Raw genomic sequence first — 24,751 nt, forward strand, 5'->3', positions numbered from 1 at the left:
CGCTCTGGAACTCTCAGTATTTTTACTGACAAAGAAATGGAGCTGATACAGAGAAAACATATGATAGTAGATTATGTTCACTATCAGCACCCATACGTCAATGGCTTATTGAGCAGACCATTTAAAGGTGGCAGTAACAAATTCACTGGTATAGTACTCAGTCAATAACATGGAGTGAAAATAAGCAAATAGTAGAGAGTGTAAGAATTACTGTATAGTAAATGCCATCATGCAGATCTGTAAGTACGTAAGAGGAATGCAGGCTAAAATAGTGGTGTAATGTTACTCCATGAAGGTAGACAGAGAAGTTTGTGAGTAGACAAGTATCAAACTAAACCAGAGAAATATGAGGGTGGGTTCCTGGTCTGATCTGTTGTGACTAAAGAAAATAAAATTAGTAGGTAAAACTTAATTTTACTTTCCTTAGCATCAGCAACAGATCAGCCCAGAACTTGTGGGATGTGTAATTAGGGTGCCGGAAACATAATAGAAAACCTGCAAGAATATCACTATGAAAATTGACACCTGTGACTCTAGAAGAGCCAGAATATAAACTGTGAGAGAAAGAGACTTGAAGCTGTAAAAGCTTAGTCAGAACATACATTGAAGGTCCTAAAAAAGGTGAGACCCCTGAGGCCAATCCAAGTCACAAGAACCTGGCAAAAAATCCAAATAGTAGCAGCGTCCCATGCTACTGATCCAATTGCAAGATAGAGCATGCTAGATAATTTAAGTTCTCTGCAAACTTGAGCGGCATGGTGCTGGAAGTTGGGGTTCATCTTGTGCTTTCAAGTCCCACAAGATTTGACAACTGCAAGACCAATTTGAACTTCCAGTACTGGGTGGCTCAGGCTTACAAAGAGCTGAATTGTGATGGGGTGCAGGAATCCTGCTGTAAACACTGCTAGAATTGCCAAGCTTCCAAGGGCCAGAAGAAAGCACTTGGTGGACTGGATTTTTTCCGGCAGGTTGAGCAAGCCTGGTCTAGTGGAAAATATTGCCTGGACTGCACAGATAAGTATTTTAAAGTCTATGTGAAGCCATAAAATAAATGGCAAAATGAAAGTGTAGGTCTCAGCCTGCTGCACTAACCCTTCAAACAGCTCTGAGCTCACCTTGCCTTTCTTAGTATAAACAAAGGCAACCCCCCCCCCAACAAATTGCCACTAGGCTGATGCTTGAGAGATGGAGACCAGATAAGATGGGAAGGTGTTATGCCAAAGACTCAATAAGGATTCCATTTCCAGCCTTAGAGAATTGATCCAAGAACAAGATGTGTGATGTGAGAAAGACAGCACAGCTGAAAACTATGAAGGAAGGATAGCTGCAGTGAAAGGGGACACTTGCAGACCAATCCCCTGTAAAAAAGAATCCGACATGAACACCAGATAATAGTCAAACCTCGGTTTGCGAGTTACGCGGTTTGCGAGTGTTTTGCAAGACGAGCAAAACATTTTTGCAAATCTTGACTCACAAACTGAGCGTTGACTTGATTTGCGAATCCCCCCGCCCGCAAACTGGCATCGCCTCCCCCGCCCGCGCCCCTCCCACTAACCGGCATCGTCCCCCCTTGCGAACGCCCGCCCAAACTGAAGCCTTACCCCCATCTGGCACTGGCACGCAGCACCAACCCACAGAAGGTGCCGGTGCTGCTTGCTGGACTGGGCCTTGAGCATCTGCACATGCTCAAGGCCCAGTCCAGCAAGCAGCACGATCTTTGGGCACCGGCACCTCCTGTGGGTTGGTGCTGCGTGCCAGTGCCAGATGGGGGTAAGGCTTCAGTTTGGGTGGGCGTTCGCATGGGGGGGGCGATGCCAGTTTGGGGGGGATGTGGAAGCGCACCAGTGGTCTCGGGGGTGGGGGGTCTTTTGGGGATGTGGTGGGGTGGAGCAGCGTCTGTGGCCGTGGGGGGGGGGAGAGAGGAGGAGGTGGAACCAATCAAGTGAGTTTCCCTTACTTCCTATGAGGAAACTCGCTTTGATATATGAGTAATTTGGTTTACGAGCATGCTTCTGGAACAAATTATGCTCGTAAACCAAGGTTCCTAATGAAATAACTATAATATGAGATACCAGCTTCAATGAAACAATTCACACACAAAACAAACTACAGCTGGCTTACCATCACTAGAGTAAAATATTACTGGTTAGGAGGGGTAATCATTTACCTCAGTTATAAACATAACCTCAAAGACTCAACGAACACCGATCCAATTCAAAGATGCAGCCACACTATCATTGGCCAGGTTAGACCAGAAAAAAACTGAGCAAAATATAAAAACCTCAAAAGGAGAGGAAAATTCTCTTGCTCAGAAAAAAAAAAAAACAGTCAAACCAATAAGATCAACCTCCCCCAAAAACAGTAATATGAGAACAATATTTTCTGGTCTCAAATGGTCCAAAATAAATCATTTTACCAAAAATGGCCAAAAAAAACCCCAAAATATAAATACCAATAACAACGATAATCCAAACTTCAAAAAATTGGTATTAATAGTGATGATCTGTCCTTAAATAACACTGGAGATGATATAGGAAAATGTGCTTCCCGAAATAAGAAAAAATTAGTAAAAACAAAGTGAATGAAAGGACCAATCAGTACGGGCCCAGTGCCCTCGTAACAACCGTTGGCCCCGGGCAGGTGTTTATGGAGTGACAAACACTTAGAAATAAATCTAAATAAACCCTGCCCTGTACATCATCTTATCCTTGTATGTGTGTGATTATAGAAAAAATATATATACATAATAAATAATCGGGAGCACAAACATCCCCAGATTAAAGCAAAAGGAGAGAAAATCACCCCAAAAGAGTTCTCCCTGAAACCTAATTCAAAAAAAACAATATATGAAAGAACCAAAATATGAAAAAATGACAAAAATCACCAAAGAAATAAGAAGAATATAATATTCTCAGTCTCATCCATAAATCCACAACGCAGTGAGCCCTGTGCACCTATCACAAATTGTTCGTGAAAGTAATGAAAAACAGTGAAAAATACTTAGCTCAAGCGGCTGAAATAAATCCAAAACGAGACGAAGTTCAAAGTTCACCAATCATCACTGTTCAGTTCCGCTCGCTACTCAGTCCCGCTCGCATAAACTCGCTCAGTGAAGAGTCATAAATATCAATCCATTCGCTGTTCCACTTCACTCGCTCAGTCCCATGCAATCAATACAGCTGTTCAATGCTGTTCACCACACATTTTGGTTCCGCTCACTCGACAGGTCCTGTTTCAATATCCTCATCAGGAGGGAGCAAGAAAATCAGAAATGTTAGTAAACTGGCTGAAAGTTCACAAACCCAGTCCCTAATATAAAGGACGGAGTAATCCACGGCAGCGGCACAATCAGGCTGCTTTGAGCAAAGGATTACTCCGTCCTTTATATTAGGGACTGGGTTTGTGAACTTTCAGCCAGTTTACTAACATTTCTGATTTTCTTGCTCCCTCCTGATGAGGATATTGAAACAGGACCTGTCGAGTGAGCGGAACCAAAATGTGTGGTGAACAGCATTGAACAGCTGTATTGATTGCATGGGACTGAGCGAGTGAAGTGGAACAACGAATGGATTGATATTTATGACTCTTCACTGAGCGAGTTTATGCGAGCGGGACTGAGTAGTGAGCGGAACTGAACAGTGATGATTGGTGAACTTTGAACTTCGTCTCGTTTTGGATTTATTTCAGCCGCTTGCGCTAAGTATTCTTCACTGTTTTTCACTGTTTTTCATTACTTTCACAATTTGTGATAGGTGCACAGGGCTCACTGCGTTGTGGATTTATGGATGAGACTGAGAATATTATATTCTTCTTATTTCTTTGGTGATTTTTGTCATTTTTTCGTATTTTGGTTCTTTCATATATTGTTTTTTTTTTTAATTAGGTTTCAGGGAGAACTCTTTTGGGGTGATTTTCTCTCCTTTTGCTTTAATCTGGGGATGTTTGTGCTCCCGATTATTTATTATGTATATATATTTTTTCTATAATCACACACATACAAGGATAAGATGATGTACGGGGCAGGGTTTATTTAGATTTATTTCTAAGTGTTTGTCACTCCATAAACACCTGCCCGGGGCCAACGGTTGTTACGAGGGCACTGGGCCCGTACTGATTGGTCCTTTCATTCACTTTGTTTTTACTAATTTTTTCTTATTTCGGGAAGCACATTTTCCTATATCATCTCCAGTGTTATTTAAGGACAGATCATCACTATTAATACCAATATTTTGAAGTTTGAGTTCCAAAATAAATCAAACACACTGCTGACCCCCCCCCCCCCCCCCAGCCACTTTGCTCTTAATTGTCACTCTCCTGACTGGGATCTCTGAGGTAGGTCTGCGAAGCTGCGTAACACAGTTTCTTTCACTACAGCAACGCTCTGGAAAAACAAAGACCAAAATCGTTTCAACAAAATTCTCCTCCAGGCCACATTCAGCGGTGCACCATCCCAAAGACTTGACAAGGGCAGCCTTGTTTCGTGGGGCACCAGCCTACCGTGTCAGGAGAACAGGAATCGGGCCAACTCTGAGTTTGAGCAGTGCTTGTTGAGTTTTTTAGGTTATGCTTATAATTGTGGTAAATGACCACCTCCCTAACCAGTAATATTGCTACTCCAGTGCTTGTAAACTGTATTTTGTTTTGTGTATAAATTGCACTGAAATAGTTCTGCATATAGAAGCACACATGACAGAAAGTGAAGAAGGAGACAGACTGAGCTGAAGAAGTGTAATTTCCCTCGGGGGTTTGTTTTCTTTTCTTCAAGACAAACAGCAGATCTAAAACGAAAAATCATTGACTGCACATCTGCCATATAAGTATACTGCTGAAAAACAATGGTGGAAATTTTGGCACAAAGAATACAGTAACAAATTGCTCTATGAGGAATAGTTTGATGCAGGAAGACACTTTGAAAAACCTTTTGGAGAAAGAATGCCTACAAAGAAGAAAGGTTTAGGAGAGCCCTTCAAACACGAGGAAACTAGAGCAAAGACATCATACCAGCCAGTAGCATGCTCTCCCCTCCCCCCCCCCCCCCCCCCCCCGTGAATAACACATTAGTCAATTCCTAGAACCATACCTTCCAAAAATATTCTGATTCCTAAATAAGCATCTACCTTCAGTATCCAACAAACTTCTTCCTTCATTGTTAGGTAACTTTTCTTCTGTAACCTGTATATACTGATATTCTCCACTGTCTCCTGTTATCACTTGATTCTTTGCTATGTAATTCTTTTGGAAAAATCCAGATATTTTATAATCCTCTACCATACCATGTAAAGTACATGAATCACTGTTATGTAATTCTCTCGGTAATCATTGTTACGTAATTCTCTCGGTAATGTCCAGATCTCTTCTAATTTGTAATCCGCTTAGAACTCGCAAGGCACAGGCGGAATAGAAATCACTAATGTAATGTAATGTAATGATGTGCTTTCAAGGAAGAATAAAATGCTAGAGAATGACATGGGGACAAATTTTCCCCATCCCCGCAGGAACTCAATTTCCCCGTCCCATTAGAATGTTTATTTTCTTATTTTTCTCATCTATTCTCTATTTTATTTCTTCATTACTCTACTAATTGTCATTTTTCCAGGTACTTTAATTAGATTGTGAGCCTTCGGGACAGTAAGGGAATTTCTAAGTACCTATTTTATTTATAATTTTAATGCACCCTATTGTCTATTTTTCTGTAAACCGCTTAGAATCCTAACGGAGTTTAGCGGTATATAAGAAATAAATAAATAAATTACATTACATCCCTGCAAGTTTTGTTGCTGTCCCTGTCCCTGTCCCTGCCTCATTCCTGTAAGCTCTGCCTTAACCACCCAAGCCTTGAACACTTGTGGTTACTAATTGTTTGAGGCTTGTGCAGGTGAGGACGGAGCTTGCAGGAGTTTGGGCATGGACAGAAAAAGAACTCGCCGGGACAGGACGGGGAAAATGAGTTCCCGCAGGGATGGAGAAAAATTTGTCCCCGTGGTGTCATTCTCTATAAAACGCACTAGAGGGCAAGAAATACTGGAGGCTGGTTGCTGAATATGAATTAGATGCAAAAACCAGAAAGGAAGTCTACTTGCTGTTTATAGCGCCAGTCTGCCTTCTTCCAGATAAAGGTGCTGGTGGTAGTGGAGAGATGAGGGGAGGGACTCGGCACCACTGAGTGTTGCCCTCTGATTATCAATCTCCGTACTCAGCTGGATCAGGAGTTAAGCCTTTTGTGGGCCCATCAACTCTAAGAATTCTTACTGAGGTAAGAGGCATTTCCAGACAAGGTCCATATATGCTCTGCGCGCCTTAGTAAAAGACCCCCATAGTTATTAGTTGAGCTATTTTGTTCTTTCAATGGCAGAACATATTTTTCAATGGCAGAGCTAATTTTTAGCGCGCGCTAAATCGGCTAGCGCGCCATCGTGAAAGACCCCCCCCCCCAATGAGAAAATAGTTTAGGAGCTGACAGGGCTATATAACCAAGGAGCTGCATGAGAAACCATCACAATCTGCTATGACAGAGCAAAATACTGAGAGAGTTCCAGGACGATACAAAACCCTTGAGGAACGGATCGCAAGGAACTACATTTTTTTCCCCCTGTCTCCATCCACTGGTTGGCAGACAGTGCTGATGCTATGGAATTTTCATGTAAGCATAGCTATTTATTCTCCCATCTTCTCTTCTTTTATCCTCACAATCATATTTGACTTGTCTTTTGCTACTAGCTATCTGCATGCAAGGTTTTTCCTTCCAGCTTTGTATGGTTTGTCCTTAAACCATACAAAGAAGGACGAGAGTGCCAGAAGGACGAGAATGCAGTTCAAACATTATAATGGTATAAATTTATTATGGATATTGTGCTTTTAGGAAATAATTTTCTAAACCATTTCACCTGTAAAATGCCTCATAAACCCCCCTCTTTTACGAACACATAGAGTGGGTTTTAGCATCGGCAGTGGCGGTAACTGCTTCGAAGCTCATAGAATTCCTTTTAGCGTCGGAACAGTTACCGTCGGCGCTAAAACCCGCACTATGCGTTCGTAAAAGAGGGGGAAAATCAAGTCATGCCTAAATTTATGCACAGGTCAAGTAGGCATGTACTAGGTATATAATTATATTAGCATTGCCATACTGGGACAAACCAAAAGTCTAGCTTACCTTTTGGAGTTTATGCTGCTCAAGTTCAGCAGAAGCAAAATCTAAGCAGCATCCTAAACTTTTTACCTAATTGTTTTTACAGTTCTCTCATTTGATGTACCATCATTGATACAATTTAAAAAGTTGACCCCTGATGCAGACAAGTTTGCCGAAACATAGCCCGTGTCAGGTCATTCAATAAAGAGAACTCTTATTATCCCACTCTTAGGTCCCTGGCGCTTTTTCGACTTCATTGATACTTTCTAGATTAACATTTATGCCTGCTCCCAAGCTTATGTAAATGCCAACACACACAATTTAAATACCCTGTTGTAAAAGAACCCTCTTATTATTTCCTTAGAGATTCCTGTCCTTTTCAAAGAAGAGCTGAGAAGCGAGGAGGCCATAGAAGGTGGAACAGCCATTCTGCACTGCGAGTTGACCAAGGTCACAGCCGATCCAGTGGAGTGGAGGAAAAAACATAGGGCCCTCAAACCAAGCGAGAAGTATGAAATGAGGCAGGAGGGTCCTGTTGCTGAGCTGATAATCCACGACCTCGATGTGAAGGATGCTGGAGATTACACTTGTGTCTGTGGGGAGGAAAAGACTAGAGCAGTATTAACTGTGAACGGTAAAATATATGTTCGGAATTAGTTGCTGCCTTTATTTTTTCTCTGGGGTGCTCAGCAGTTATCCTCTGTTTTGTACCATTAATTATATAACAATTGATTCCTGCTTGCCTTTGCTCATGTCCCCCTGCTTTGCGTGAATTGTACAAGTTGAAATTCATGTTATCTCAAGTATGATGTGAACTTTGCTTCTAGGATCATTATTGTCAGCTAATGTTCCCCAAATTTGTCATCCATGCTCTTTGCTCTCATTTCACTCTTAATTAGCAGAGAGAAATCTACCCTATAGCTCTGAGCTTGCAGATGTTAATGTTTCTATTCTGTATCCTACATTTACCAGAAATACCAGTGCTTTTCAAAGAAGGATTGAAGAACGAGGACATGACCGAAGGTGAGTCGGTGACTCTTCAGTGTGAGCTAACCAAGGCCTCTGCCTCGGTGGAGTGGAAGAAGGGACACAGAGTACTTAAACCAAGTGACAAGTACAAAATGAAGCAGGATGGCCCTATCGTTGAGCTCGTAATCCACGACCTTGATGTGAACGATGCTGGTGACTATAGCTGCCTATGTCAAGAGCTGCAGACCTCGGCAACCCTGACTGTGAATGGTACAATATTGACTACTGTATATTGTTTCCTGCCTTCTTTATTATTTTGAGCATGCTATGCCCACATCTCATTTCCAGTCGCTCTGGCTAATGTCTCTCAGTCTCACCTATTTGGTCAACAGGAGTGTCCTTTGCTAGACTGGAAATGTGGTTTATGTGCATGAAATTTAAAAAGAATTTTCTTTCCCGTTCTATTGATTGATTGTGCGGGAGGAGGTGGGTGGAGCAGGCAGAGGAGTAGACCAGTGATTCCCAACCCTGTCCTGGAGGAACACCAGGCCAATCGGGTTTTCAGGCTAGCCCTAATGAATATGCATGAGAGAGATTTGCATATGATAGAAGTGATAGGCATGCAAATTTGCTTCATGCATATTCATTAGGGCTAGCCTGAAAAACCCAATTGGCCTGGTGTTCCTCCAGGACAGGGTTGGGAACCACTGGAGTAGACTACAGGTTAGAGCAGCGGACTGGGAACAGAGGACCCCAGGTTCACATTTCATGGCAGCTATTTGTGACTTTGGGCAAGCCATTTAATTCTCCATTGCCTTGGGATGGCTGGAGATGGTGCTGGCAGCTGTATAGGGCCTGCTATGGGAACCATCTCACTTTCAGCAGCCCCATAAGACATTCATGGCTTCCTGCTGGTGGGCAGCAGGGATAAGAGAGATTTATTTTATGGATTTATATCTCATTCTATCTTTCAGTCTAGGTATATTACAATAAACAAGCATAATTATCTCTTTGTACATAATTCACTTTATAATTATTATATTTAAGCAATTTATTCTCTGAGCCATTGTTGCTTAGTTTTCTTAATTGGCAGTGACTTTGGGAAATTGTAAGTTGCAATACATTGAATAAGTAATCACTGGATGGATTATGCCACTGACTCATGGCAACAAGCCTAGTGAGGAATCCACCCTGTGATGTTTCACAGCAGAGCACAACAGGAGTGGTTTGCCATTGCTTTCTCCCATGCAGTGTGCAGCTCCACCATGTCACTGCTGCCCAACAGGGGGCCCCTCAACCTACAGCATCTGGTATTCATACAGGTGGTTGCCCATCCAGGTACTAGCCAGGCCCAACCCTGCTTAGCTTCCAACAGTACAAGCAGACCTACTCAGAGTGGCCAGCTACTAATGGAAGTGATTCCTCACCAAGAAGGCCCCGAGGCTTTTTGGCTACTGATACCCTGCCTCTTCATGTTGCATTCCTCAGCCCTCCCTGCACTTTTTAGACAAGAGTTGAAAAATGAAGATGTGAATGAAGGTGGCACGGCCACTCTACATTGTGAGCTCACCAAGGCTGCACCGGTGGAATGGAAGAAGGGACAAAAGTCACTGAAGTCTGGCAGCAAATACAAAATGAAACAGGAAGACTCCATTGCTGAGCTGATAATCCATGATCTTGACATGAAGGACTCTGGAGATTATACTTGTCTCTGTGGTGAGCAACAGACTTCAGCAACCTTGACCGTGAAAGGTAAAAAGGAGTCATGTTTAAGATTAATGCCATGTACCACCTCTTTTTAAACTACAAGGGCCATGCTAAGAATTCATCCCCGTATTTTGAAAAAACTTTCCTTAGTGTTTTCTCCTTGTCTGACTTGTTAAAAATTGTCCCTCTGGTATTCCAACATGCCATCGTCCTCCTAACATTCTTACTCTTCCTTTTTCTCTTCCTGTTCTCTTTATTAATATGATATGTTTAAATTACAAGAATTCAGTAATATTATATCTGCTTACTATTAATTTGATTCTATTTATTTATAATCAACCTTTCCTACTATGTACCCAAGGTGATACACAAATAATAGAAAAATATTACTAGTAGTATTATAGAAATGCTAAGTAGCATATTTGTCCAGTTATGTAGTGACTTTGAATTAGTGCTACCCGATTGAGGGAAAAATTTTTCAATTCAGTTCGATTTGGCCTATTGAATCAATTTTTCGATTTGATTCAATTCGCTTTACCCGCCCAGTCGGGCATTGTTTTCAAATGCCCTGGCGGGTTTATTTTGTAGCCTCTTCACCGCCCCCCCTCCTTTGCCTTCTCCAAACCCAAGCTGGGTGGGGTGGGGGTGGGTTGGCTGTTGGTCACTGAATCGAAGAGTCTGATTTTTTCGGAGAACGAATCGATTCAAATTGATTTACTGAAGTGAATCGATTTGAATCGGCAAATCGGGCAGCACTTCTTTGAATATAAGGCAAGGTTTGGTTTTTGTGATAGTGTGCAAGAAAAACATACATTTGGAGGCTCTTGGCTATAAGTGAAGTACCTATTTTTAGAAAGAAAAAAAAAAAAGAGGGGAAAAACAGCATTGAAATCAAGCAGATTCAGGACTAGTAATAGCATTTTTTAACTCCTTTGGTCATGCTGTACTTGGAACCCAATGCGATCTCCATAGAACAAAGAATTGAAAAGTTGATCTCTGACGTTGAAGGGGAGCTATGCTCTTCTTAGTTCCTCAGAGAAACATAGAACATGATGGCAGACAAAGCCATGGGGCTAACCAATCTGATGCAACACCACAGAGCCTCCCCCCCCCACCACCACCACCACTGTCAGGCTTTGCCTTCACATCCTCGCATCTAAGGCTCCACAGGACTTAGTTTTCAGCTGATGCAGTCTCTGGAATGAGTTAAATCCCAGCACTGGTATTCAATTTAACCTGTCTATTCGGTGCCGCTGTCTGTATAGGTTGCGGCATTCAATGTACATGTTGGTTGGTGACTGCAGCGGTGCCAGGGTTATTCGTTTGGTCTAATTCAGCGTGGATTAGCGTTAAAGTTCGCTGACAGACTGAGTAGTGAGATTTTGTTGGCCAGAACTGTGTGAGCAAAATTGAGGTGAAGATTTCACAATACGGACAGCACTTTAAATATATCCCCTGAGGAAGCCATTGAGGGGTGCAAGATATGTGCTTATACTGTATTAACATTTATAAGTGAATGCTTGGTCATTTGCAATTGTTTGCTCAGTAACACACAGTTACATTAACATTACAATGGAGTTTGCCTGAAGCAAGATCTTAATAAAAAGCACCACAGGATTTAGAATTAGAAGAAACAATATAAAAAGAAATAATATTAAAAAGAAAAAGTCTTTTGGTGAGAGCGCAATGATAATGAGGGTTTTTTTTTTGACCAATGATAGTATGTTCTGCCCCATTGAATGTGTCTTTAAAATATTAAGATGCTGGGGTATTTGAGGTCTTTTTCCTCATTATTATTATAAATTTGATGTCACTACTAAATGTCACACTGTGTTCATTTTTTTGTTTTGACATCCTTCAGAGCTGCCTGCACTTTTCAAGGTGGGAATAAAGAATGGAGATTTCCCAGAAGGTGGAACAGCCACCCTGCATTGTGAGCTGAGCAAGGCCACTACTACTCCGGTGGAGTGGAAAAAAGGACAGAGGATACTTAACCCAAGTGACAAGTATAAAATGAGACAGGAGGGTCCCATTGCTGAGCTGGTGATCCATGATCTTGTTGCGAAGGATGCTGGAGATTACACTTGTGTGTGTGGGGAACAGCAAACCTCAGCATCCTTGGCAGTGAAAGGTAAATTGTGCCTGAAACAAAACAAAAAAAAACCCCCAGTGTGCGCATATCTCTAGGACAGGGGTAGGCAATTCTGGTCCTCAAGAGCCGGAGCCAGGTCAGGTTTTCAGGATATCCACAATAAATGTGCATGAGCTAGATTTGCATCTCAATGAAGCAGTGCATGCAAATCCATCTCATACATATTCATTGTGGATATCTTGAAAACCTGATCTGGCTTCGGCTCTCGAGGACCGGAATTGCCTACCCCTGCTCTAGGACTTTGTACATGCTATTAGCTAATGTCCTGTGTTAACTGTTAGTATGGCCTTATAGCATTACAAGCTAACCAACTCATTTATCTTATTAAATAGACTCCTAAGTATTTACCATGTACTGGGACATCTATAGCAGGGGTAGGGAACTCCAGTCCTCGAGAGCCGTATTCCAGTCGGGTTTTCGGGATTTCCCCAATGAATATGCATTGAAAGCAGTGCATGCAAATAGATCTCATGCATATTCATTGGGGAAATCCTGAAAACCCGACTGGAATACGATTCTCGAGGACCGGAGTTCCCTACCCCTGGTCTATATCCTTTTGTGATAGCTTCTGGTGGCTACAGTGTCCTTGACCTCTGTGAACCTTGACCTCATGAGAGCAGTTGGAAATCAAAACCTGGAAAATCAAGAAAAATTATGAAACATATATATGTCCGTTGGCTGCCTTATAGCCAATTGACTGGTGGTTGGTCAGCCAAGAGTCCACCATTCAGTAGTTAGATCATCTTCTGTTGCCTGAAGTAGAAACTTTAGACCTGATATTACTAAGTAACAATTTTTTGTTGTTGTTCCTGGGTAATAAATGTTCTTTCTTAATTGCCTATGCCAAAAAAGTATAGAAAATGGCTTCATTCCCTTTATTAAAAGGGCCCCTTAGAATAACTTCAAGAACTTTCTAGAATTTTCCATCAATTTAAATAGTAGTACTGTGTAACTATAGAGATCTTAAGCCCACCAGCTCAGTAGTGCCTAAGTGGTAACATATCTGCATTGTTTTAGATGGCATCTAGAGGCTGCAGACATCTGGCAGATGCGTTTTGCTATTTATGCAGCCAATTTATCAAGACAATAGGGAAAAAGTATTCCATAGAAGCATCTGCTAAGATGTGTGATACCTACAAGGCATATTTTGGCATGCTTGTAGGGGATCAGGACAAATCTTGAGCACTTCACTTCACATGCCAGCAGTGCCCAAAAACTCTGGAAGGTAAGACAATTTTGTTTCTCATTAGGATGGCAGATTTTCTGCTATAAAATGTATTAGAATGTTTAATTTTAAAAATATATATAAATTAAAATTTTTTTAATATTATTTGAAAATATATCATATATGAAATATATTGCGAGACTCTCACACTCATTAATCATAGATGAAATAAATCTATTGTTTTCATTCCACAATTTCATTTTCTTCTTCTACAGGATGATACAGAAGGGAAAAGAGAGCCATGAAGTTTGCCACCCCAAGAATTTGGCGGGAACCCACTCACCACTAAAGCAACTACTACTTCTACAAGGTGGACCCTTCCAAACATAGAATTGGCAAGCCTACATGTGCAATCACATATCTGGACATTCCTTCATCCATCACCCCGTTGCCATGAGCTCTCCATACCCAATCCCCAGAGAGAGAGAGAGCTGCTGTCTTCAGAAGAGAGCAGCAAGTCAGAGAGTGAGGGAGACGTTGTAGATCCAGTTTACAGTATCAGTAGTTCAGCTGATAAGAGAAACCCATACTATCCAAAACAAAAAAACCTCAATGACTTGATCAGACATCATGATCTCATCAAGTTCAATGCCGAGCTTTTAATGTCTAGGCTCAAGCAGTGGAACGTGTTGGATGAAAGTGTTTAAGTCACAGATCAAAGGAAGTGCCACCAAGCTTTTTCCAACTTCTTCACCCATCAAGATGGGCTCTGCTTCTGCCACAATGCAACCAGTCTGTTTGAGGCAACATGAAAAAGTGGTGTCTCTTCATTGACAGCTCATACAGGAGCATCAATCTGTGCAGCTCCATAATGGGAACAAGTACCTGTCTCTTCCACTCTCACTGAGTGCACCTCAAAGAGGATTACAAAAGCATCAAGACCTTATTAGGCACTTTAAAGTATAATGAGTATGGGTCGATGGTCATCAGAGACTTCAAAATAGTGGCATTCATAATGGATCTCCAAAGTGGTTTTTCCAAGTTTCCCTGCTATCTCTGCCTTTGGGACATTAGGGACACAAAGGTGCATTACCAAAGGCGGGACTGGCCACAGCAGACAAAGTTGTCTGTGCGTCCCTATTGATTAAGGGACGCTCAGGGAGGATAAGGTCATAGCGGCGAGACTAAATTAATTCTTTGCTTCGGTCTTTACAGAAGAAGATGTAAGAGATCTACCTGAACTGCAAATGGTTTTCAAGGGTGGTGAAGCGAAGGAACTGAAAGAAATCTCTGTGAACCTGGAAGACACACTAAGCCAAATTAACAAGTTAAAGAGTGATAAATCATCTGGACCGGATTGTATACACCCCAGGGTACTTAAAGAACTCAAACATGAAATTGCTGATCTGCTGTTAGTGATCTGTTGCTAAAATCGTTTGTAGTACCTGAAGATTTGAGGGTGGCCAATGTTACGCCGATTTTTAAAAAGGGTTCCATGGGTGATCTGGGAAATTACAGACTGGTAAGCTTGATTTCAGTGGATAATGGAAACTATTTAAAAAAATAAAACTAGAACATGTAGACAAACATGATTTAATGGGACAGAGTCAACATGGGTTCAGCCAAGGGAGGTCTTGCCTCATCAATTTGCTTGACTTCTTTGAAAGTGAGCCAGTTGATCTAGTATATCTAGATTTTTTGAAAGCTTGTGACAAAGTTACTCATGAGAGGCTCCTGAGAAAATTAAAGAGTATGGGACAGAAGGCAATGTTCAGTTGTGGATTAGGAATTGGTTATTAGACAGAAAACAGAGGGTATGGTTAAATGGTCATTTTTCTCAATGGAGGAAGGTAAATAGTGGAGTGCTGCAGGGATCTGTTCTGGGACCGGTGCTATTTAACTTATTTAGAAACGATTTAGAAATTGGAACAAGTGAGGTGATTACATATGCCGATGACAATAAACTGTTCAAAGCTGTTAAAACGCATGTGTACTATGAAAAATTGTAGGCAGACCTTAGGAAATTGGAAGACTGGATGTCCAAATGGCAGATGAAATTTAATGTGGGCAAATGCAAAGTAATGCATATTGAGAATGACCCAAATCAAAGTTACTAGATACTAGGGTCCACCTTGGGGGGTCAGCACCCAAGGAAAAGATCTGGGTGTCATTGTAGACAATACGTTGAAATTTTTCATCAATGTGTGGCAGCAGCCAAAAAAGTAAACAAGATGCTAGGAATTATTAGAAAAGGGATGGTAAACAAGACTAAAAATGTTATAATGCCTTTGTATCGCTCCATGGTGCGACCTCACATTGAGTACTGCATTCAATTCTGGTTGCCTTATCTCAAAAAAGATATAGCGGAACTAGAAATCGTTCAAAGAAGAATGACCAAGATGATAAAAGAAGATGGAACGCCTCTCGTATGAGGAAAGACTAAAGAGGTTAGGGCTCTTCAGCTTTGAAAAGAGACAGTTGTGGAGAGATATGATTGAAGTCTACAAAATCCTGAGTGGGTACAAGTGGATCATAAAGACTAGGGGACACTTGAAGTTACAGGGAAATAAATGTAAAACCAATAAGAGAAAATATTTTTTTTCACTCAGAGACAAACATGGGGGGAAGCCACTGCTTGTCCTAGATCAGTAGCATGGAATGTTGTTACTATTTGGGTTTTTACCAGATACTTGTGACCTAGATTGGCCACTGTGAAGACAGGATACTAGGCTAGATGGACCATTGGTCTGACCCAGTAAGGCTATTCTTATGTGCTTAATGTCAAATGAGAACCACTGGAGGACTCCTGGAAAGTGCTGATGCTACAACTGCACATCAGATTGGGCCTAATGAAAAATTTGTCAGAGCTCTAGATAAGGAGTCGGCAGCCTTCAAGTACTTTCAAGACATCTCTAAACTGTCTGAGGCAATGGTCAAAGCTGATGTTTCGTCAGACCACAAACAAGATCTTGGAGTTCAAGAAATTTCCAAGAAGCTAACTAAGAAGGAGAAAGAGGCTTGGAACAGCTGTGTCACAGTGGTTCAGGGCTTCCTGGGCAATCACAAGGCTGAAAACTACGTGTAATTGTAGAGAATCCGGTGAAGAATTCCAGTAAAATGGGCTGTATAATGTCTCTCAAAGTCCTGTCCTTAATGCTCATATTGAGACATTCAAGGAGAACATGAGAGCATACTTGGGGAGCAAGGTGAGTGCTTCTACCAGGATATACTGGACTTCAAACACCGCTACCAAGGACAATATAATAGCAACATGATTGGAGAATACATCTGGGAGCTGATTCATGAAAGTGACTAACAATATAATCACAAATCTCGAAAAACTACTCACTTCTAAATCTTCAATATAAATACATTTTAATTGTGATTCATGTGTTTCTTTTTATGACTTTATAAGAATGAAAAGATGAAAAATTGGCGTTTTCACGTTTTAAATAGGTAAATAGCAAAATTTGACTATCCTGCTCACAAAAGTAAACTTTTATGGAAATCACAGACATTTTCTATTCTTTTTAGGCATGAGCAATTAGGAAATTACACTTACTGCTCACGAACAAAAATCATGTTACATGAAGGGCCATGTTCAAAAAGGATGTCTTAACTCCAATTTGAACGTTTCTTGCTAAACGTCCAAAGATGGAAGCACAGAAACATCCATTTTCAAAAGCTAAAAAATATGTATATTTTAAAAAGTCTACTTGGACGTCTGGACCGACAGGATGTCCAGCCCTTAGGACTCCTAACTTTATACCCAATTTCTGTCCAAAGAAACATTCAAGTTGAAAGCATCCAAATCTAGACCATTTGGACATGGGAGTGGCCATCATTGTGATGAATTGGCCACAAAGACATGCCAAAAAAGCAGCGGGACACCTTAGAGGGCATGGCTGTGAACTTTACTTAAAGAGTTCCAGAAGTACATCTGACCATATATCAGTTCTAATTTATGCTGAGCCCTTTAAAACTCCCCAAAACTTACTAAACCCACCTGTCTACCACCCCAATAGCCTTCATAGCTACAGGTGGCACCTACTTGGCAGACTGGATGGGCCATTTGGCCTTTATCTGCCATCATGTTTCTATGTATACTAGGTAGGTTTTGGTGGCCTCACACTTTCCACCATAAATGTAGTGGTTAGAGTGGCTTATGGGCCTGGGTCCTTCTGTCTGTGGTTCATTAGCCCATCCACTAGGTTACTTAAGACATCTGTGTGATGCTCTACTTACTAGACTTTCCCAGACCAAGTGCTGCTGTTTTAGATACAGGTATGTACTCTTTCATTTAGATTTTTTGGGGGGTGGGAGGGGGTTAGTGAGCTGTGAAAAAGTGGGGAGTCATAGTTTAATGTATCCGGGGGTCATCTAGTCAGTTTGGGTCCCTTTGTGGCACTTTGGCGCTTCTAAAACAGCTCTAGCTCCAAACATCTAAGTTCCATCCAGGACATCTTGGAAAAGGTTCAATTATCACATTAAGACATACGAGTTAAGCACACCCATAACATGCCTCCCAGTGCACTCCCTGGAACATCTCACTACACATCCAGGAAAAGGGTTTTGATTATTGGCACTTGGACGTCCCAGCGATTAGGAAGTCCAAGTGCCGACTTAGGATGTTCTTTTGGATGCGGTATACAAACTTAAGGTTTAGTTTAGTTTAGTTTTAGTTTTTTGATTATGAGCCCTATAGTGTATTCAAAGCAATTTAACTTGGTAGGAGAAGCACCTGCTGGTTAAATTACGTTCAGCTCCCTATTGCCAATATCGGTCAGTGCTGTTGATATTGGCTCTGACCTCTGTGGTGCTGCCCAGATAGTGTTAGGGCAGTGGTTCCCAAACCTGTCCTGGGGGACCCCCAGCCAGTCAGGTTTTCAAGATATCCCTAATGAATATGCATGAGAGAGATTTGCATATAATGGAAGAGACAGGTATACAAATCTCTCTCATAAGAACATAAGACTTGCCTCTGTTGGGTCAGACCGGAGGTCCATCGTGCCCGGCAGTCCGCTCACGCGGCGGCCCCTCAGGTCCAGGACCTGATAGTGCTCCTACCCTAAAACTCACATACGCTTTTCGCTTTTGTCCTGTAGAGTAACCTTCTATCTATACCCTGCAATCCTCTTCGCTTCCAGGAAGTCATCCAGTCCCTTTTTGAAACCCAGTATTGTACTCTGTCCTATTACCTCCTTTGGAAGCGTGTTCCAGGTGTCCACCACCCTCTGAGTGAAGAAAAACTTCCTTGCATTCGTTTTGAATCTGTCCCCTCTCAGTTTCTCTGAGTGACCTCTTGTTTTTGTTGTCCCTGCTAGTTTGAAGAATCTGTCCCTCTCCACCCTCTCTATGCCTTTCATGATTTTATATGTCTGTATCATGTCTCCTCTCAGTCTCCGCTTTTCCAGGGTAAAGAGCCCCAGTTTGTCTAACCTTTCGGCATATAAAAGGTTCTCCATTCCTTTTATCATCCTAGTTGCTCTCCTCTGGACCCTCTCAAGTATCGCCATGTCTTTCTTAAGGTACAGTGACCAGTATTGGACACAGTATTCCAGATGTGGTCGCACCATTGCTCGATACAATGGCAGGATAACCTCCTTCGTTCTGGTAGTGATACCTTTTTTGATAATGCCCAGCATTCTGTTTGCTTTCTTTGAGGCCGCTGCACATTGCGCCGCTGGCTTCATTGTTGTATCCACCAATACCCCCAGGTCTTTTTCTAGGGTGCCTTTCCCCATCACCCTTCCTTCCATCGTATAGCTGTACATGGGGTTCCCTTTCCCCATGTGCAAGACCTTACATTTCTCCACATTGAAGCTCATCTGCCATCTTTTTGCCCACTCACACAGTTTGTTCAGGTCGCTTTGCAGTTCTTTGCATTCCTCAACAGTTTTGACCCTGTTGGAGAGTTTTGTATCGTCCGCAAACTTGATAACTTCGCACTTCGTGCCTGTTTCCAGATCGTTAATGAATATATTGAACAGCAGCAGTCCCAACACTGACCCCTGCGGGACACCACTCGTGACCCCTTTCCAGTCAGAGTAGTGTCCTTTTACTACTACCCTCTGCTTCCTATCCGCCAGCCAATTTTGGATCCATCTGTGGACGTCCCCTTCCACCCCGTGGTTCCACAGTTTCTTCAGCAGGCGCTCATGGGGTACCTTGTCAAAGGCTTTTTGGAAATCCAGATAAACTATGTTAATGGGGTTACCTTGGTCCAAATATTGCTTATCCCCTCAAAGAAATGTAGTAGATTAGTTTGGCACGATCGTCCTTTATAGAAACCGTGCTGGCTTGTTCTCATCAGTTTATTTTTTTCTATATGCTCATTGATACCTTCCCTGATCAGTGATTCGACCATCTTCCCCGGAACTGAGGTCAAGCTCACCGGTCTATAGTTCCCCGGGTCGCCTCTCGATCCTTTTTTGAAGATTGGTGTAACATTTGCTATCCTCCAATCTTCCGGGATTATCCCTGTTCTCAAGGATAGGTTGCAAATATGCCTGAGTAACTCCGCTATTTCGTCTCTGAGCTCTTTCAGTATTCTCGGGTGGATCCCATCTGGGCCAGGAGATTTGTCAATTTTTAATCTATCTATCTGCCTTAGAACGTCTTCGAGGCTTACCTCCATGCATGATAATATACACTCCTGATCCACCTTGAAGATTTTTTCCGGTTCCGGCACGCTAGATGTGTCTTCTTTTGTAAAGACCGACGCGAAGAACTTGTTTAGTCTATCAGCCACCTCTTTTTCCTCCTTCACCACTCCTTTCTTGTCTCCCTCATCCAGAGGTCCCACCTCCTCCCTCGCTGGCTGTTTCCCTTTTACATATCTGAAAAATGGTTTAAAATTTGTTGCTTCCTTGGCTAGTCTCTCCTCGTATTCTTTCTTGGCTTTTCTGACCACTCGGTGACATTCTTTCTGATGCTTCCTGTGCTCTTTCCAATTTCCTTCAGTTTTGTCCTTCTTCCACTTCCGAAATGATGTTTTCTTGTCTCCTATCACTGTCTTTACTTCATTGTTTATCCATGCTGGGTCTTTAGTCTGATTCTTTTTGCATCCTTTCCTAAATCTGGGTACAGATAGGTTTTGTGCCTTGCTTAATGTGTCCTTGAGTAGGGACCATGCTTGCTCCACAGACAGAGCTTTCTTGGAGCTGTTTCTGAACTTCTTCCTCACCATTTGTCTCATGGCATCATAGTTCCTTTTCCTGAAGTTGAACGCTGCATATTCATTAGGATATCTTGAAAACCTGACTGGCTGGGGGTCCCCCAGGACAGGTTTGGGAACCACTGATATAGATAGACGAGATAGAGCAGAGTGATTTCCTGCTCTTAGAAATGGGTCCAGACCAGTGGTTCCCAATCCTGTCCTGGAGGACCACCAGGCCTGTCGGGTTTTCAAGATATCCCTAATGAATATGCATGAGAGAGATTTGCATATAATGGAAGTGACAGGTATGCAAATCTCTCTCATGCATATTCATTAGGGATATCTTGAAAACCTGACTGGCTGGGGGGTCCCCCAGGACAGGTTTGGGAACCACTGTGTTAGGGCATAGTCATGGAGAAGTCGTCAGTTATGCCGGCAGCAGTCATATTGAATTCTGGTGCCTGCCAGTGGCATAGTCATAATTGGCGCCTGGGCCCTCTCACATCAAGTTCAGGCACACTCATATTGTGGCACTGGGTGTCTGTTGCTATAGCTAACATATAACATAGTAGATGACGGCAGATAAAGACCCGAATGGTCCATCCAGTCTGCCCAACCTGATTCAATTTAAATTTTTTTTTTTTTCTTCTTAGCTATTTCTGGGCGAGAATCCAAAGCTTTTCCCAGTACTGTGCTTGGGTTCCAACTGCCGAAATCTCTGTTAAGACTTACTCCAGCCCATCTACACCCTCCCAGCCATTGAAGCCCTCCCCTGCCCATCCTCCTCCAAACGGCCATGCACAGACACAGACCGTACAAGTCTGCCCAGTAACTGGCCTAGTTCAATCTTTAATATTATTTTCTGATTCTAATTCTTCTGTGTTCATCCCACGCTTCTTTGAACTCAGTCACAGTTTTACTCTCCACAACCTCTCTCGGGAGCGCATTCCAGGCATCCACCACCCTCTCCGTAAAGTAGAACTTCCTAACATTGCCCCTGAATCTACCACCCCTCAACCTCAAATTATGTCCTCTGGTTTTACCATTTTCCTTTCTCTGGAAAAGATTTTGTTCTACGTTAATACCCTTTAAGTATTTGAACGTCTGAATCATATCTCCCCTGTCTCTCCTTTCCTCTAGGGTATACATATTCAGGGCTTCCAGTCTCTCCTCATACGTCTTCTGGCGCAAGCCTCCTATCATTTTCGTCGCCCTCCTCTGGACCGCCTCAAGTCTTCTTACGTCTTTCGCCAGATACGGTCTCCAAAACTGAACACAATACTCCAAGTGGGGCCTCACCAATGACCTGTACAGGGGCATCAACACCTTCTTCCTTCTACTGACTACGCCTCTCTTTATACAGCCCAGAATCCTTCTGGCAGCAGCCACTGCCTTGTCACACTGTTTTTTCGCCTTTAGATCTTCGGACACTATCACCCCAAGGTCCCTCTCCCCGTCCGTGCATATCAGCTTCTCTCCTCCCAGCATATACGGTTCCTTCCTATTATTAATCCCCAAATGCATTACTCTGCATTTCTTTGCATTGAATTTTAGTTGCCAGGCATTAGACCATTCCTCTAACTTTTGCAGATCCTTTTTCATATTTTCCACTCCCTCTACGGTGTCTACTCTGTTACAAATTTTGGTATCATCTGCAAAAAGGCACACTTTTCCTTCTAACCCTTCAGCAATGTCACTTACATACATATTGAACAGGATTGGCCCCAGCACCGAACCCTGAGGGACTCCACTAGTCACCTTTCCTTCCTTCGAGCGACTTCCATTAACCACCACCCTCTGGCGTCTGTCCGACAGCCAGTTTCTGACCCAGTTCACCACTTTGGGTCCTAACTTCAGCCCTTCAAGTTTGTTCAACAGCCTCCTATGAGGAACTGTATCAAAGGCTTTGCTGAAATCCAAGTAAATTACATCTAGCATATGTCCTCGATCCAGCTCTCTGGTCACCCAATCAAAAAATTCAATCAGGTTCGTTTGGCACGATTTACCTTTTGTAAAGCCATGTTGCCTCGGATCCTGTAACCCATTAGATTCAAGAAAATATACTATCCTTTCTTTCAGCAACACTTCCATTATTTTTCCAACAACTGAAGTGAGGCTCACCGGCCTGTAGTTTCCTGCTTCATCCTTGTGACCACTTTTATGAATAGGGACCACATCCGCTCTCCTCCAATCCCCAGGAATCACTCCCGTCTCCAGAGATTTGTTGAACAAGTCTTTAATAGGACTCGCCAGAACCTCTCTGAGTTCCCTTAGTATCCTGGGATGGATCCCGTCTGGTCCCATCGCTTTGTCCACCTTCAGTTTTTCAAGTTGCTCATAAACACCCTCCTCCGTGAACGGCGCAGAATCTACTCCATTTTCTCGTGTAACTTTGCCGGACAATCTCGGTCCTTCTCCAGGATTTTCTTCTGTGAACACAGAACAGAAGTATTTGTTTAGCACATTTGCTTTCTCCTCATCACTCTCCACATGATGGTGGGGATCCTCAAGTCCCGCTTTCTGGTGAGGTTCTCCACCAGTGTTCTGTCTGTTAGTGGCATTTTTTTATGGTGGGGCTCTCCCCGCGCACACTTGTTTTTTGCAAAACATAGCTTGGTGGGGGAATGCCTGCCCTGCATATGCTCAGTTTTCATGTATGCCTGGGGGCAGGGGGAGTTGGGTGCAGGGGTGGCAATGTCTTATAGAAAATGCCACTAACAGAAGGAACACTTGTAGGGAACCACTTTGGCTGGCAGGTTTTGGTGATCCTACTGGCAGCCAAAGGTATTTGGGGTTGTCAGGGGGGGGGGGGGGGGGCAGAGGGAGAGCACAGATAGTAGGGGATGGGACAAAAAACTGTGCCACCTTCCCCTACAGTGCACCCTCAAAAATGATGTTTCGGCTGAGTGGTTGCATAGTTATGTGGACAGATAGCAACACACAATAGGCAGCCCTATCTTTGCCTGCTTAGCTATGTGAGCGCCAGCACTGAATATTAGCTGTATCCGCATAATGTAGAGCCAGTCATGACCACAACACTGAATATGCAGTCTTCGTTTTGACTGCAGCTGAAATCCACCGACCACCACAGACTGTGGCCCCTTAGGCCCGGATTCTCTATAGGGCGCCGATATGCCGCCGCTCACATTTCAATCACGCAACGGTGCTCCTATAGAGAATCACGCCTCTGTGAAAGATAGGAGCCAGAAATGTAGGCCAGGGTATTAGAAGCCTACATTTCTGGTGCCTATCTTTGTTGTGCATCGCGCCATGCCCACAACAATGTTAAGTGCTGTAAAACACCCATGCAGACACGATTCTGGCATCTTTTATTTAGGTGCCAGTAGGCGCTTTAATTTTACCATTTTTCGCAGTTTTAAACAGCATTTCTCAATTAACTTTGGCACCGTTAGGGCGCATACTAGCGCCTACGTTTGAGAGCAGTTTATAGAATATCCCACTTACAGCCTGTTTTACAAAGCCGCGCAGCAACAGCCCGAAAGCCCTTTAAATCTCTATGGGCTTCGGGGCCGTTACCGCACGGCTTTGTAAAACAGGCCCTTAGTTTCTAAGTCCTCTAAGGACAGTGAAATAACTAGTGTACCTAAATGTAACTCGCCTTACAAAGTAGCATAATAAATGATGGCAGAGAAAGACCAGCACGGTCCATCCACTCTGTCCAGAATGCTAGCTAGTGTTACAGGTTACCCCCACTCCTCTTTTTATCTGTGTCAATGAATTAAGTTTTTCTTTGAATGGAAATACTCTATACTTTTATTCTATCCTCTTCCCTACCAATTAAAAGGCATGAGCTAAATACATTTTTTTTAAAAAGTTACATGGCATGAATGCCATCTAAGGATTAGGCCATTGAAAAAATATTTAGTCTACACTGGTACTCTTTGTATGTAGATATGATTTATTTTGTCCATTCTATGTCCTCCAGAACTGCCTGCATTTTTCAAAGAAGAACTGAAAAATGAGGAAGCTACAGAACAAGGAAAAGTCACCCTGCGATGTGAGCTGACCAAGGTTGCTCCAGTGGAATGGAAAAAAGGGCCCAAAGCACTCAAATCCAGTGACAAATATAAAATGAGGCAAGAGGGTCCCGTTGCTGAGCTGGTAATCTATGATCTTGAAGTTACGGATGCCGGAAATTACACCTGTGTCTGTGGGGAGCAGCAGACCACAGCAGCCCTAGCAGTGAAGGGTAAAGTATCCCATCATTTCCCTAACCCTCGGCATATATTTATCCACCTATTTCCTTGGCCAACAATTTAAACTGTATGTGGTGATACTTCAAATATAACAATTGATCAGAATGTTGTTCTTGTTTCCTGCATTTAAACACACTTTTCTTTAGCACTCTCCAGACCAGTAGAGGTTAACTTTACGATTGGGTATATATCTAATCATGACCAGCAGGTGGAGACTGAAAACAAAACTTTGGGACAGTATATCCTAGCCCCTCCT

At 42.7% G+C, this 24,751-nt stretch overlaps 1 protein-coding gene across 16 annotated transcripts in view; it reads left to right on the forward strand.

Annotated features, from left to right (window-relative positions):
- Positions 1–24,751, forward strand: part of OBSCN (obscurin, cytoskeletal calmodulin and titin-interacting RhoGEF) — a 762,040-nt gene that overhangs the window by 325,383 nt on the left and 411,906 nt on the right. For 15 of the 16 annotated variants that reach the window (XM_033931804.1, XM_033931806.1, XM_033931805.1 and 12 more), the window contains 5 exons: positions 7,491–7,760; positions 8,099–8,365; positions 9,584–9,847; positions 11,664–11,933; positions 24,225–24,488. In XM_033931804.1, coding sequence (XP_033787695.1) covers positions 7,491–7,760; positions 8,099–8,365; positions 9,584–9,847; positions 11,664–11,933; positions 24,225–24,488 — 1,335 coding nt within the window. The remainder of the gene's footprint in view (positions 1–7,490; positions 7,761–8,098; positions 8,366–9,583; positions 9,848–11,663; positions 11,934–24,224; positions 24,489–24,751) is intronic. The other variant, XM_033931813.1, reaches the window with a different exon arrangement.

Source organism: Geotrypetes seraphini, chromosome 2 (assembly GCF_902459505.1).
Source record: "Geotrypetes seraphini chromosome 2, aGeoSer1.1, whole genome shotgun sequence".
Classification (NCBI taxonomy): domain Eukaryota; kingdom Metazoa; phylum Chordata; class Amphibia; order Gymnophiona; family Dermophiidae; genus Geotrypetes; species Geotrypetes seraphini.